At 41.7% G+C, this 17,114-nt stretch overlaps 1 protein-coding gene across 2 annotated transcripts in view; it reads right to left on the reverse strand.

Moving 5' to 3' along the window:
• Window positions 1-17,114, reverse strand: part of LOC136699710 (ribonuclease inhibitor-like) — a 44,162-nt gene that overhangs the window by 2,753 nt on the left and 24,295 nt on the right. For both annotated transcript variants that reach the window (XM_066674639.1, XM_066674638.1), the window contains exons 6-11: window positions 16,487-16,660; window positions 16,196-16,369; window positions 15,905-16,078; window positions 13,941-14,114; window positions 12,681-12,842; window positions 8,792-8,838 (exon numbers count right to left, since the gene is read on the reverse strand). In XM_066674639.1, coding sequence (XP_066530736.1) covers window positions 8,792-8,838; window positions 12,681-12,842; window positions 13,941-14,114; window positions 15,905-16,078; window positions 16,196-16,369; window positions 16,487-16,660 — 905 coding nt within the window. The remainder of the gene's footprint in view (window positions 1-8,791; window positions 8,839-12,680; window positions 12,843-13,940; window positions 14,115-15,904; window positions 16,079-16,195; window positions 16,370-16,486; window positions 16,661-17,114) is intronic.

Here is a 17,114-nt window from a genome sequence, read left to right on the forward strand (position 1 = left end):
GAGCCCTGCACATAGAAGAGATTCATCAGGAACCAAACATCAGCCCTGCGTCAGACCTCCCCAGTCTCTCTGCAGCTCCACAGAGTGAAGACTCCACAGATGTCCTTCTACTCACTGACTCCAATGGAGAACACCTCCTGGAGAAAGGTCTACTCCCGCACACGTCAGTGACCAAACTGTGGAGTCCAAACACCAGGAGTGCTCTCAACATCCTCTCTCTAACAACAGAGGCCAGTACAAACACATCATTATTCACACAGGGACCAATGACCTGAGAGCTATGAGAGGACGGGTCGCTCCGGCACTGAGAGAGGTGGCAGTCAAAGACACCCAGAGATTTACACAAACCAAGGTCACCGTTTCCACCGTACCACCACGTGAAGACGTGCCCTTCCACAGTATCCACAGAAACAGCGTAGAGCCGTGCAGAGCCTGCGCACTCACACCAAACGTCCACATCACACACCACAAAGACATCCGCCCTCGTCACCTGCACGACCACGTACACCTCAACAGACAGGGAGTAAGACTGTTCACAAAGGAGCTGAACACCACAGCCCTGGGACACAACAGCACCAGACTCCACACGACACGACGAGACACAGAGAGACCCCCTCCACCTCCACCTCCACGTCCAGCTGAAGATTCCAGAGCAGCAGATCAGCGAGAGACCTACGCATCAGTAACACGAAGAGCAGAGAACCCAGCCGCTTCAGAACTGAACCAGATAAGACCCCTGCTCAACATCCTCTGCTCCAGATTAATACACTGACTTTAATATAGACCTATAACACTGATCTGAACCTTAATTAACTACAGATCAACAATAACAAGACTCAGGAGTTCATTTACAATCAGCTGTTGGAACATTCAAGGCTTAAATTCCAATGGATTTGGAAAAAAGACATCAGACAGAGAGTTCAATAAGAGCCTAAAGAAATCTATGGCGTATTGTGAAGAGGAAGATGTAATACTCCAGACCCAACAACGCAGAGGAGCTGAAGACCACTATCAGAGCACCCTGGGCTCTCATATAACACCTGAGCAGTGCCACAGACCGATCCACTCCACGCCACGCCGCACTGCTGCAGTAATTCAGGCAAAAGGAGCCCCGACTAAGTACTGAGTGCTGTTCCTCTTCATACTGTTCATCTTCATATTTCTCAGTCGCCAGCGTTTCTAAAAACCCTTTGTTTGTGTTGGTCTTCAGTAATATTCTAATTTTCTGAGAAACTGAATGTGGGGTTTTCATTAGGTGTCAGTTATAATCATCAAATTAAAGAAATAAACACTTGAAATATATCAGTCTGTGTGTAATGAATGAGTGTAATGTACAAGTTTGACTTTTTGAATGGAATTACTGAAATAAATCCACTTTTTCATGATTTTCTAATTTAAGACCAGCTCCTGTACTTCCTCCTCAGGACTCTCCTTATTTTCATGAAGAGCGTCTCCCAGATTTACAGTCTGAGATCACACACTCTCAGTGCCGTGGGCGTGGTTTAATACGTGGAGATGTAAACCCAGGACCGGGAGAGAATGGGACTGTGTTGAAGAAACAGGAAACAGTTTCATCCACAGAGACCACGTCAAACACAACTCACAACACCGTCCAAAGAAACAGTTCTGACCATGTGTCAAACAGACGAGGGAGAGCGGTTAGATCCAGATCTCATCAGTGCATTTACAGTCAGACCACAGCGCCCTCTGTCTGACCGCTACCAAACAGCACTGTACCTAAACACCATGAGAGACACGACTGAAGATCCTCCTGAATCACAAACACTGCACCCATTAAAACCCAGAGACCACTGGAATCAGTCAGAAACTGAGAAATTAAAATTAAACACGGACAGCCGTTACATCAGACACACGCTCCACCATTTCTCCAACAGCTACACACCACATTTAGAGGGAATCACCATGGCAACAAATGACATCAATAACATTCATGAAACACTGGCTAAAACACCCTCCAAGACCCAGACAAAACACACCACACCATCCACATCACACACAGGAGCCGGGGTCTGATAACGACTGCAAAACTTCAAAAAGAAAATGAAGAACATTATCCACAAGAACCACAGAGAACCAAAGAACCAGGACCTGAGAGAGAAATGACTCCAGTTCTTTAAAACACTACAACACACTCTTAACATCTAAAACAGATACGTTTTTAAGAACAAAACTGGATCAAACTGAAGAAGCAGTCAATGACAGCTCTCTCTGGGGCTCCACAAAACATCTGACTCCAACGAGAGAATGCTCCCGATTCAAAGAGCCACAATGTGGAAATCTCACTTTAAAACCTTTAGAAGAAAATAGAGTCTAACTTTAACTCAGTCAGGAACGAGCTGGAGGAACTAATAAAGACCATTACATTTTTATTAAACTCTAAAAGAGCTGCAGTTGAACTGCTACCGATCACTTCACAAGAAATAACGTCTGTAACAAACACATACAGCATCTCTACAACTTTTAAACACTGTGTATGAACTTAAAGGAGCAATCTGTAACTGACACCAAGTGTTTAAAATCTGAACCAGAATAGAGTTTTAAAACAGTGGAGAGAGCTGTCTCCCTCCTCCTCCTCCACCTCCTCTCCACCTCCTCTCCCTCCTCCTCCTCCTCCTCCTCCCTCCTCTTCCTCTCCCTCCTCCTCTTCCTCCCTCTTCCTCCTCCTCCATCCTCTCCCTCCTCCTCCCCCTCCTCCTCCCTCCTCTTCCTCTCCCTCCTCCTCCCTCCTCTTCCTCTCCCTCCTCCTCTTCCTCCCTCTTCCTCCTCCTCCATCCTCTCCCCCTCCTCCTCTTCCTCCCTCTTCCTCCTCCTCCATCCTCTCCCCCTCCTCCTCCTCTCCCTCCTCCTCCCTCCTCTCCCTGCTCCTCTCCTTCCTCCTCCTCCATCCTCTCCCTCTTCCTCCTCCTCCATCCTCTCCCTCCTCCTCCTCCTCCCTCCTCCTCCTCCTCTCCCTCGTCCTCCTCCTCCTCCTCCTCTCCCACCTCCTCCTCCTCTCCCTCCTCCTCCACCTCTCCCTCCTCCACCTCTCCCTCCTCCTCCTCTCCTCCTCCTCTCCCTCCTACTCCTCCTCCTCCCCCTCTCCCTCCTCCTCCTCTCCCTCCTCCTCTCTCTCCTACTCCTCCTCCTCCCCCTCTCCCTCCTCCTCTCTCTCCTCCTCCTCCCCCTCTCCCTCCTCCTCCCCCTCTCCTCCCCCTCTCCCTCCTCCTCCTCCTCTCCCTCCTCCTCTCTCTCCTACTCCTCCTCCTCCCCCTCTCCCTCCTCCCCCTCTCCCTCCTCCTCCCCCTCTCCCTCCTCCCCCCTTCCTCTTCCTCCTCCTCTCCCTCCTCCTCCCCCTCTTCTCCTCCTCTCTCTCCTACTCCTCCCCCTCTCCCTCCTCCTCCCCCTCTCCCTCTTCCTCCCTCTCTCCTACTCGATAAGAAAAGTGTGCCATAATCAACACATTTACACAGAAAAGTGTTCATCATTTCACTAAAACATCTACCTACGCAAAAAAGTGAACACGCGGCCGCCATTTCCCTCATTTACAAGTCTTTACTGTTCAAATCTGTACAAATCCACCTTAAATATTTCCACATTAGACAAGACTGGTGTCACTCATCGATTCTCCTTCCACCATAAAGTCCTTTAGGAGGCAGATCTTATCCACAATTGTCGCAGTCAAACATTTAGTTCCACCTCATGAGTCCGTTTACGAGTCCTAATGGAGTTACTCTCCAGGTTCTTTACTTCTCTGTTCCACCTTAAGAGCTGGAGCTAGTGCTAGATTTATAAACACTTCTTATTTCCCACTGTATCCATTACAACACACCACCAAGTGAACACCATGTCACTAAAACATCTACCTACCAGTAAAACACATATTCACTGTGTACCACCAAGATTCATTTCTCTGTTCCACCTTAAATAGGTGAATACAGGAGGCTTTTCACACACATTTACTCCTTAATCTGTTTAAAACACACACACACTACAGAGAGAAACACACAAATCTACCTCAATGAAATGATGCAGTTACCATTTCAGGAGGAGATTATCAGCTCTGACTCTGTTCTGTTGTGTTTCTGCTTCTAAACCGTCTCCACCTTTCAAACAAAGGACCAATATTTCTCTCATTTTACTCTTATGACTAAGTACAGTAAAGATCCTACAGATTGCTCCTTTAATCTATGATCACACCCTGGACATTTTATGACTAAGTACAGTAAATATTCTACAGATTGCCCCTTTAATCTACGATCACACCCTGGACATTTTATGACTAAGTACAGTAAATATCCTACAGACTGCTCCTTTAATCTATGATCACACCCTGGACATTTTATGACTAAGTACAGTAAATATCCTACAGATTGCTCCTTTAATCTACGATCACACCCTGGACATTTTATGACTAAGTACAGTAAATATCCTACAGATTGCCCCTTTAATCTATGATCACACCCTGGACATTTTATGACTAGGTACAGTAAATATCCTACAGACTGCTCCTTTAAGACTTGATGTAGATCTGATTTTATACGAAGGGTAAACAGCTGTGGAGTTTAAACTGAATGTGACTACATTTGATCAAATAGAGGTCTCAGTAAAACAGAATGAATCTGAAGTTACATCAACTACACGACTCTGTTAGAAAACAGTTCAGATCACATTTAACTGAACCAGGGAACTGTATTTATATGAAAATGTAATTCAGTTAAAGTAAGTGATTTTAGTAGAACTCCTTTAATGTAAGGTTCATGCAGCACACCTTTCTGTTTAAACTGTGTGAACACTCCCTTATTCTCTACAGAAGAACTGAGTTAATGGAAGATAAAGTGTGTTCACTCAACAAATTAACTTTAGTGAAGGTGTCTTAAGGCTAATGTTTAATAGTCTTCCGAACTCTGGATTAATTCATATTTAAAGACAGCACCAACACGTTCTATATTCACAGCCCATGTGTCTGCTTCTTTCTTCATTCATTTATTTCTTTATTGATGTGGATCACCACAGAATCACTTCTCTTTTATAGTTTTGACTTTTTATTAAAACACAAATGTGTCAGATTTTATTTTCAATCATTTATCGTTTTCTTAAAAACAAAATAAAAGTCTCTGTATAATGTTTGTAAATATATACAACAATATCATAAAGAACAAAGAGAGAGAGGTCCGTTCATGAGCTTATTCTGACGGTTCTGGATAGGGTCCGGTTCCGGATCTGGGCCGAATGACTAATGTATTTTATGGTCCATAATACAAACAGACTCTGTTTGTGTTTTATAGGCTGCTGTAGGTTCATTTACAAAAATACACTATTTCTACAATAAAAGGATTAACATTCACAAAGCGGCAGGACCAGACAACATTCCAGGACGGGCCCTCAGAGCATGTGCCAACGAGTTAGCTGATGTTCTCACCTCCATTTTCAACCTGTCCCTCAGCCAGAGCATCGTTTCAACCTGCTACAAAACCACAACCACCATCCCCCTCCACAAGAACCACCCCGCCCCCCCCCCCCCACCTGCCTGAATGACTACAGGCCAGTGGCATTCACTCCGATCATTATGAAGTGCTTTGAGAGAGTGGTGCTGACCCACATCCAGCGCAGTATACCGGATATACTGGACCCCCTGCAGTACGCCTACCGTGCCAACAGATCCACCTCGGATTGCATTGCTGCTGCCCTCCACTATTCTCTCTCTCACCTGGAAAATAAAGACTCCTATGTCAGGATGCTCTTTGTGGAGTATAGTCCCACCTTTAACATGGTCATCCCTCACAAACTTACCCACAAACTGTCCACACTCGGCCTGCACCCCACCCTCTGCCACTGGCTTTTGGACTTCCTGACTGGCAGGCCCCAGTCCATCAGGGTTGGCAACAGGACTTCAGCCAGTATCACCACCTACACTGGGGTTCCACAGGGATGTGTCCTCAGCCCCATCCTCTACACCCTGTTTACACATGACTGTGTCGCCTATCACAAGGACAACATCATCAACTCAAGTTCGCAGATGACACTGCAGTGATAGGACGCATCACTGATGGAGATGAAGAGGTCCATGCTGGTAGCATGGTGTGAGGCCAACAACCTCACCCTCAACACAGAGAAGACGAAGGAGCTGATAGTGGATATGAGGAAAAAGAAAAGACCTCATCACTATTCATTCGGGAGCTTGAAGTAGAGAGGGTTAACAGCTTTAAATACCTGTGTGTCCACATCAGTGAGGACTTCGCATGGACATTGAACACCATGCAGCTGGTCAAAAAGGCTCAGCAGCGGTTGTATTTCCTGAGGAGGATGAGAAAATTTGGGATTTCACCCAGAATCCTCAGAAATAGCTGTGTTATCGAGAGCCTCCTGACCAGCGTATCACCGTGTGGTACGGCAGCACGACCGTAATGGACCGAAAACGCTTGCAGAGAGTGGTAAAGACTGCTGAGAAGATCACCAGGACTCCACTGCCCTCTCTGCAAATCATCTACCACCAGAGAGTCTGCAGGAGAGCTGCCTCCATCCTTAAAGACCCCATCCACCCCCAGCATGGACTGTTCACACTTCTGCCCTCAGGCCGGAGGTACAGAAGTGTCAAATGCAAGACCACTAGGTTAAAGAACTCTTTCTTCCCCACTGCCATCAGACTCCTGAACCTACCTCAGAAATAACCCTGCACTTCACTGTCAACATGTTTACATCCCTCTGTCATTTACTGTCACACTTGTTCACTTTACCGTTCACCTATGTATATATCTCAGTGAACTTTGCACTTTATTAGTGATCTAGTTATTCGTTGTATTTTCTCTTCCATTTGGCATTCTTGGTGAGGAGCAAAGAAAGAATTTCATTGTACACTGTGCAAATGACAATAAAGTCTTTGAACTTGAACCTCCTCCCCCCTTCCACTCTGAACTGGCTAAACTCTTAAAAAAAAAAAAAAAAAAAAAAAACCTCTGATAAGAACTCTGACAAGCACACATAAATAGGAACACACTACATATTGCTGCTATTGTTGCACCAACAATGTTTACTGTTTACGTTTCTTGTACTGCACAACATATTTTACACATGCATATGCACTTTACCCACAAACTTGTACATGCATCCATAAGTGTTCTCCTTAACTTTCTCTACTTAGTGATTTTCCTTACTTAACTTTTTTTTGTATATACATAGATATATATATTTATTATATCTATTCTTATGTTTCTTTACTTTTATATTGTCGGTAATTGGGGGAACGGCAAAGTAAGAATTTCATTGTATAATGTAACTGTTTGTTTCTGCTGTGCATGTGACAATAAAACTCTTGAATCTTGAAATCAGGGTTAGGGTGTGCAGAATCTGCTGGGTGGGCGGGGGTTAACTTTAGCAGCCAATGACTGTCTAGATCCCGACACAGTCAAAAGCGAGAAACTTTTGGAGGCGAAAGCGAGACTGAGAAAAGCCAGAATGAAAGTAAAAACAGATTCTTCAAGAATATTAAACTCAAAATAGACGATTATATACAGAAATATTCTGTTTACAATCCTGTTGTTATAACTCTGAATATTAATGACAGTTTTCTCAATTACAAGGTGACATTTATTGGTTATGGATTCTGTTTTTTGGTTCTCAGAACTTTAGAACCTACTTTGACACCATAGTGTTATATTCGTCAGTGTAACTCAGGTATTACAGCTCCAACATCGACAGGGACCACATTAATGATTACCAAATAACCAGATACTTTGATAAATACGGCCCAGATACGTTTTACTGAACCGGTCCAGATATTACAGTAGATCCAGTCCAGATCTGATTTACTGAACCGGTCCAGATATTACAGTAGATCTGGCCCAGATCCATTTTACTGAACCGGTCCAGGTATTACAGTAGATCCGGCCCAGATCCATTTTACTGAACCGGTCCAGATATTACAGTAGATCCGGCCCAGATCCATTTTACTGAACCGGTCCAGATATTACAGTATAACCAGCCCAGCTTGGTTTTACTGTACCGGTCCGATATAACAATAGATCTGGCCCAAATCCATTTTACTGAACCGGTCCGATATTACAGTAGATCCGGTCCAGATCTGATTTACTGAACTGGTCAGATATTACAGTAGAACCAGCCCAGCTTGGTTTTACTGTACCGGTCCGATATTACAGTAGATCTGGCCCAAATCCGTTTTACTGAACCGGTCCCGATATTACAGTAGATCCGGTCCAGATCTGATTTACTGAACCGGTCCCGATATTACAGTAGATCCGGTCCAGATCTAATTTACTGAACCGGTCCCGATATTACACTAGATCCGACCCAGATCTGATTTACTGAATCGGTCCAGATATTACCTCATGCTGAGAGGGGACGCAGCACACACTGGGGTGACACACCTCACGCTGAAGGAGGGCAAACTGCACGCTGAGAGGGGGCACACCATTTTACTGAACCGGTCCAGATAATACAGTAGATCCGGTCCAGATCTGAGCAGAATACTCTTTGCTTTCTGTACTGCATGATAACCTTACTGCTAGTGACTGCTAATATCGACTGAGGGACACTTCTCCAGTTAGCAGCATGCTAATGCTAATATGCAGAGAGACTGAGAGAAACAGAGGGATGTACAGAGATAAAGAGTCAGAGGAGAAGAGAGAAAAGGAGAGAAGAGAAAGAGAGCGAGAGAGAGATGTCAGAGTGAGTGACAGAAAAGGACACAGACAGATAGAGAAGGGAGAATTGGAGAGAATGAGAGAGGGAGAGAGAAGGACAGGGAGTAAGAGACAGAAGTGAGAGAGAGATTTACATTTTTTCAGACTGGGTTTGATCAACTTCTGTCCTGAATTCTCCATCCTGAAACACACACACACACACACACACACACACACACAGAGAGAACAGAGTGATGATACAGAAGTAATAAAGAATAAACGGATACCAGAGCTATTACAGGAGATGCTGGAGCGGTTCAGAAAAGTTAGAACACATTAGAATGATCCTCCTGGGTGTGAAGTGGAAACACAGAGACTGGACGTGTCCTGTGTGTCCACTAAGTCCAGCTCAGAGTGTGAGTCTCCAGACCCTCAGGAATGTGAGGGTAGAGGGTGGACACTCTTCTAGCCAGTGGGGGCGGGCACTGCACGCTGAGGGGGACGCACCACACACAGAGGGGGGACACACCGTACATTGGGGGGACACACCGCACAGAGGGGGGGGGGGGGACACACCGCACGCAGAGGCGGGATGCACCGCACGCTGCGGGGTGACGCATCGCACACTGTGGGGGACGCACCGCACACAGACGGGGAATGTACCGCACACTGAGGGGGGGGCACCTCACACTGAGGGGGGGCGCACCGCACGCTGAATAACAGTGAGTTTATTTTTTTGTTGCAACATTAGATAAAAAACCTACAAAATATTTAAAATGTTTTACCAATTTATTTATAAATGACAAATATATTTAATAAGAACTTGTTGGCATTTTATTATATTTACATAAGGAATAGTGACCATTTATATTAGGGGCTGCAAAATATTTCATAAAATTTGAAAAATAACGTATGAATGACTTGAAAGGAGTGTAGTTTGTAAATGACTTAGACTTTTTAATTATTTATATACACAGGATAGTTTGCACTTTAGTTTCTGGTTGATTTATGGTAAATGCAAATACATTTAATAAAAGTGAATAACATACTGATTTGTTTTTATAATTAATTATGAAATATTTGCAATATTTAAGCAATAATACACTCAATGTTCATGCTATAAAATGAGATATTGACACTGTGCTGAAGATCAGTCACCAGCAAGGATGTAGAATTAGCATGGATGGAGGTGACATGTCCCCACCAATACCCAGCAATTATTGAATTATCCCCACCAATAATCTGATCCCCTGAAAAAAAACCTGATCTGTCAACGTCTCATTAAGCTAGAGCTACAGAAAAGGTTAATTCACGTACTCTACTTGAGTCCTACCTCTCGGTAACACACATGGCTAGTGTGATCGGCTGTGCCTTTCCCTGCTGTCACGTGAGCCTCTGTAGTTTGGTTGTGAGAAGCGCCAAAACTGGAAGGAAAACTAAGCGAGACTTACTGCAAAACTCAGGTGTACTGTGGGTGACACATGAGTGTGAGGAGTAAGTGAGGAGGGCAGCAAAAAAGAAGAAGGTGGGAAGTGGACATAAGGAGCTATCTTTCAAAGAAACATGTAAGTCACTAAGTCAAGTTCACTAATGAAATGAGTCCATCATAATAACAGCAGGCTACAATCATCTGTAGCTATGAATGACGTGGTTTGGAAATGAACTGCAGAATAAACTACCAATTGTCTGTTCTCTTACGTTGTCATTTTATCACGGAGCAAAGAAAGAAAGAAGTGGGAGGGGGTTAGAGTCATAAGTCACCACCAATGTCAAGAGCAAATCTATGCCATTGGACCCCAGTGTCAATATCTCACTTTATAGCTCAAAATCAGAGTCTGAAACTTGAACTGGTTCTGTTCAGGATTTTTGAGTCTTGGTTCTCTCCAGTGAATGTCAGTAAAATGTCATGGTTTATCGATTTTTTTACAGCATATTTAGGTCACATTGAGATATAACATACATGTAGATGGTGCCAAATTTGAGTATTTTGTATTTCAAAAGTGTGTATTTTGGCGTCCTGCTGGTGAATGAGAGCAGCGGAGTACAGTTAAAGATGTGGCTGAACTTGAGCTCAGCGCAGTCACAAAAACCACTCAGATGCTGTATTATCTTCTTTTTTATTCCCTTTTGATTTGTTTTTATTTATAAATCAGAAAGCGTATAACAGGTTGACTGTGTTGTAACTCTTCATTTTTTGCAAAATAAAGTGCACTAATGGAAACTGAACTGGTTCCCAGTTGGCAGAAAATGTCCAGACAGGGTTCGACTCTATTGTGTGGTTGTAAGAGCTGGTGTCATTGGAAGGTTACATGTTTTTTGTGTGGTGATACCAGAAGAGCTTCAGTCAGAGTGACATTATCGTGCTATTCACCTTATGTTCAATGCCAGCAAAGGCAGGGCCATCTTTGTTTATTTTGTGATAGAATTTCTGGTGAGGCATCGGGTGTTTAACAGATTTGTGGATAATAAGTTTTATCATTTGTTATAACTAAATTTCTTGTTTTGGCTTTAAGTTAGGTATTTTCCGACAGTTTGAGCTAGAAGCTGCATCTCAAACATCTCCGTTAATCCTCGGCATTGAACAACATAGTTGTGACATAAAATATCATAATAGTGTAACATATGTCGGATGATGAAGTTAATATTTGGCCACAATCTTCACTTTTAGTTCCCTGGGTGTAGTAGTAGTCTTAGTTTTATAATCTGTGTAGGGAATGGGGTGTTATTTGTGACAGAGCCCAAGCTCCGTGTGCTGAGACATAGTTGGGCTCCGTTATTAAATGTGACATGAATAAATAAGTCAGTGTTCCTCACTTAAGCATTTTTATTTTAGCATCTTTATGAGGAATGTGTTTTGAAAGAAATGATAAAACAATTTAAACATCAGTTATTGTTTCAGTTGTGTGTTTATGAGCAATGCGTTGTGAGTTAATGTATTTTTTATTCTGTAACTGTCAGAAATGTAAGATGTTATTATTCATATTGTAATATTCAATTTTTTGCCTAAACTAGTCATTAGTAAGAGATATATTTCCAGTCAAGGTGTTAATGTTACTCCCATAAAATTGACCAAATATTTGTGGTTCACAGTATGGTTTAACTTTGTTTGGGAAAAACCCACTGTGAATCAAATGGGGTCCTCCTCAATGGTATTCTACAAAAATTAATGTAATTTTGTTTTCCTTTCCGATTCCACACAGCAAGTAGTGTTTTGTCATTATTTTTTGGATCTCACTCATTAAACTCCACTTGTTTTCTGCCACCACAGCTGCCAGTGATATAACCATGATGTCCACTCCAAAATGGTCTATACACAGTAAATTCACCAGTGTTAAATCAAAACTATGGGTGTTAACACTGAGAGTGTTAAATTATTACACTAACAGTGTTAATTTAACACTAATAGTGTTGATTTAACACTGGTGAATTTACTGTGTAGGTCACTTGGTGGTTTGGGTTACAATGCTGTAATTTGGGTAAATCTGCTGTTTTGCCAGGTTGTGTTTTCTTCTGTACCCTGATGGAGAATTCCATTCTTCCTGCTCTCCAGGATATGATTCTTCTCTGAGACCTGAGCAGTGCTCTCTGAGGGGTGGGTTTTCTGTTCACATGTGTTCTGATTACTTTTTGCTGTAAATACACACAGGCTCAAAAAAGTAATTATACTCTGTGTAATTGTTGCTGAACAGACAAAACTGGTGATTTTGAAAAACGTCAGACTTGAGTCTGAGAGAAAGGACACAGCAAAACTTCTATAGTGGGATTGTACATTTGACTGAGGTTTTTCTTTTATCAAAACATGGAAAATGTCTCTGCGTTTGAGAGGTTGAGAGGAGTGGTGGTGTGAGGTTGTGTCTGTGGATCATATGGGGTGTTACTGTTTCACTGATGCATCTTTTTGTGTTTTTATTCTGCCTCAAACTTTATAATGTCGACCAATTACTCAATCTGATGTTTTAAAAAAAGGGGTCCTAAAATTAAAATCTATCTCTCTTTCTCTCTCTCTCTCTCTCTCTCTCTCTCTCTCTCTCTCTCTCTCTCTACCTGAGTGTCTGTAGACTGCAGAGTGTATCAGAGAGCAGTTTCTCTCCAGCCTCTCCCGGGTGATTGTAGGTCAGATCCAGTTCTTTGAGGTGGGAGGGGTTTGATTTCAGAGCTACAGCCAGAAATGAACATCCTTCCTCTCTTATCATACACCCAGACAATCTGCGGAAAGGAGCAAAACAGAGAGATACAATAAATTATTGGCAAAAGGAGCTACATTTCTGTAATCTTACTACAGAAATTCTAAACACCCAATTTAATTAAACATACTCCAACTCTATCATATTAAACACAATGTAATAGAGCCGTATTATCATCAGAGTAACTTCACCTATGGGCCTGTAAAACAGTTACAGTTTAGGTATGTTTCTGAGGTCTTTAGGTAGAATGACTGATCTCTGATTACTAACAACACAGTGACCAAATATTTATTACCTTTTCCTTTGTTTACAACCCCCTTTCCTTGCTGAACTCCATCTGAATTAATAAACTCTACTGCACTATGCTACTGTTTCATTTCATGTACATTTCAGGTAGATGTTAACTGCTTGAACTGGCAATAACAATAAAGTTGAATCTTTCTATCTATCCATCTATCAAGTGATGGAGATGGGAATGAGACACAGCCTTTACTGCAACAAACAACAATTATTGAAGTGCCCTTACTAGTGCACTAATCAGAAATGAGCAAGTGAACAGGGGCTTGGTCTATGTTGGGACCAGCAGAGCCCTTATAAACCATCACACAATCCTCCTGATGGTGGATACCGCACTGCACATGGTAATTGCCACACACCAAGTCTAACACTCACACAAGTACCCCAGGACATACACGTAACCCACAAATCACCAGGTCAGGCCTGGCTCCCTGTAAGCTCCCTGCCCTGCCCACAGTCCAGTGTCCATATCTGTCTAAAAGCTAAAACACAGGAGACAGAAACACCAAGAGAAGCAGCTAAGGGCTGGTAAAAGCGTATAGATAAACTACAGTCTGTTATAAAGAACAGAGGAAGAGTTTAATAAAACAGCTGTATCCAGATCAGTGGAATGTAGTTCATTAATTAAATATTTCATTCGTTCATTAATCTTTTCTGCCTGATCCACTTCAGGGTCATGGTGAGTTCATTAATCAGTTTAAACTATTAACATTTTATTATGAACTGCTGAGTTCACTGAAATCTTTGTTCTGATAATAATGTTATATCAGAGAAGCACTGAATTTACCAGCTGAACATTTTCTTTTCAGTAATCAATATTTACCTGAGAGTCTCCAGTTTACAGTGTGGACTCTTCAGTCCTTCAGAGATCTTCTCCACTCCTGAATCCTGCAGGTCATTGTTACTTAGGTCCAGTTCTCTCAGAGAGGAGGTTTCTGATTGTAGAGCTGAGCTCAGTGTTTCACAAGATTTCCCCCCCAAATCACACAAAGCCAGTCTGAAACCAGAGGAAATATTTTACAGGATCATTCTGAGTGAAGTAAGAGAACAGTGAAGCCTGGGTGTAATCTCTGTGAAACTGTTCTGATGTATTTATAAATAATCTTTCAGGATTACTGCCCAGAATTAACTCTTTAAGAATGTCCAGGACCCAATGTTCTTTAGATTGGAAAAAGCCTGGCACTGTAATGAGTTTCAGTTCATTGTTCCACCTGAAAAATAAATAACGTATTAAGAACTCTTAGACACACTAGAAAAAATAAATTAAACTTTCTTATTAACTTTTTAAAATCTTTTACACATCATTATTTATTAGTTTACAATTCTGTCACTCATCTTACAAAACATTATTGTTTCTGAATCAAAAATGGAAAAATAGATAGAAAATATGTAGCCAATAATGACAGGATGATGATCTTATTATATTATGATCTTCCACAGCACAGGTTTGTTTAAACCTAAGGATTAAACAGAATCTCTGGTTTATTGCCTTCCCCCAACATTTGGCATCCTGTGGTAACTGATAAAAAAATGACAATAGCAGATCAATTGGATTTTATTGAATGATGTGCTTGAGAATGAGATGTGATCTTGGCCACAGCTATGTGCCTCACAACAGGAGCCAACTGTCCCACCTCTAGCTGAGTCCTGTTAGATTCAAAATTATACCTATATTCACTCCTTTCTCAACCTTAACTATTAATGTTTTAGTCTATAACAATGTTGTAATGTGTAAATAAGGAATGCACCGGAGAGATCAAATGCGTGTCCTAACGTGTAGGTTCTGTCATGTCATAAATTACTAAATTGAGGGTATTAATTACTATATTGAGAGAATTAATTACTATATTGAGGGAACGAATTGCTAAATTGAGGGCATAAATTACAAAATTGAGGGAATAAATTACAAAATTGAGGGAACTAATTACTAAATTGTGGGTATAAATTACTAAATTGAGGGAATAAATTACTAAATTGAGAGAACTAATTACAAAATTGAGGGAATAAATGAAGTCTCTGAATAATATTTTTCCACCATAAGACTTTAGGGGCTCTGTACAACACTCATAGCACAGTGGATATATTAATACTGCTGTTTACAACATAAAGCAAAACAAAATGAACTTACTCCATTTTCCATATTCTGAGTAATCTGAAACTCTGTGGAGTCCAATTATGAATCCACTCATCATTTTCTGTCCATTAAAAATGATTTAATCATTACAATTATCACCACTATTGTGTTTATATGTGTACACCAGAACAACCACAGATTCATGTGAAGGTACAGTAACTCTACATCTATAATTCCTGGTTTGGCCAGAAGAGGACAGTTCTCTGTGAGTCTTGGTTCCTCCTGAGGTTCTTCCTCGAGCTTCAAGGGAGTTTTTACTTCTGCTGTCTCCTTTGGCAGCGGAAGGAAAATATACAACTATATAACAACTTATTCATCTTGTGTGAAAACAGATTTAAATATTTCTAAATGTGATGTTTTATAATAATCAAAGTTATATAGATATCAGATATCTCTTGACTCCATATAATCAATTAAAAACTGAAAGTATAAAAAAATAAAAAGCTACAGCCTCAGTGCAGACTCAGTCATTTTATTAAGTTCATTTAGCAGTATCTAAGTAAAATGTATTTTTCATCTGTGGAGAATCTGGGCTGGAAGATTTCCATCTGTGAAAAAGTAACCAGTTTTTACACTCAATCTTAAATTCAGAATATTTACCTGAGTTTATTTGTGTTTTGATATTAAAGGAGTTTAACAGCTGAACAGTTTACCTCAGAGTCTCCAGTTTACAGTGTGTACTCTTCAGTCCTTCAGAGATCTTCTCCACTCCTGAATCCCTCAGGTCATTGTTACTGAGGTCCAGTTCTCTCAGAGAGCAGTTTTCTGATTGTAGAGCTGAGCTCAGTGTATCACAGGACCCATTAGAAATCTTACACAAAACAAGTCTGAAAAGGGTTTATAAATATAACATTTTACAAACTGCACTGTGGACGATAGTTTAAAGATATTTCTATGCTGCTTTTTAAATGCCTTAATTCCATAAAATAACCTTTAACACTGACCTGAGTTTCTCCAGTTTACAGTGTGGACTCTTCAGTCCTTCAGAGATCTTCTCCACTCCTGAATCCCTCAGGTCATTGTTACTGAGGTCCAGTTCTCTCAGAGAGCAGTTTTCTGATTGTAGAGCTGAGCTCAGTGTGTCACAGGACCCATTAGAAATCTTACACAAAACAAGTCTGGAAAGGGTTTATAAATATAACATTTTACAAACTGCACTGTGGACGATAGTTTAAAGATATTTCTATGCTGCTTTTTAAATTCCATAATTCCATAAAATAACCTTTAACACTGACCTGAGTTTCTCCAGTTTACAGTGTGGACTCTTCAGTGCAGCAGAAATCTTCTCCACTCCTGAATACCTCAGGTCATTGTTACTGAGGTCCAGTTCTCTCAGAGAGCAGTTTGCTGACTGTAGAGCTGCAGTTAAAGTAGTGATGGACTGTTCAGAGAGTTTAGAGCCAGCAAACCTACAACAGAGAGATAACACTGTGATTAAAAATGACAGTTACTGGTCCAGGTTCAGTTTCCTTTCAGGATCAATCTCTCTATGTCTCTCTCTCTCTCCCCAGGTTTGGGGAGCGGCCACCAGGCGCTCGCTGTTGGACACCACCCCGAGGCCTGGCTCCAGGGGTATGTCCCAGTAACCCTCTCCCGGGCAGGGTACACTTTGTTCTATTGACCAGAGGAGGATGGGTCACCCCTTGTGAGCCTTGGTTCCTCCCAAGGTTTCTTCCTCAGCTGGGGGAGTTTTTCCTTGCCACTGTCGCCCCTGGCTTGCTCACTTGAGGGTTTTACATTTTGTTTTTTACATTTCATGTCAAATCTTTGTCTTACTGGAATTCTGTGAAGCTGCTTTGTGACAACATCAGTTGTGAAAGGCGCTATATAAATAAATTTGATTTGATTTTCCAAGGTGGCGTG

Source organism: Hoplias malabaricus, chromosome 6 (genome assembly GCF_029633855.1).
Source record: "Hoplias malabaricus isolate fHopMal1 chromosome 6, fHopMal1.hap1, whole genome shotgun sequence".
Taxonomy (NCBI): domain Eukaryota; kingdom Metazoa; phylum Chordata; class Actinopteri; order Characiformes; family Erythrinidae; genus Hoplias; species Hoplias malabaricus.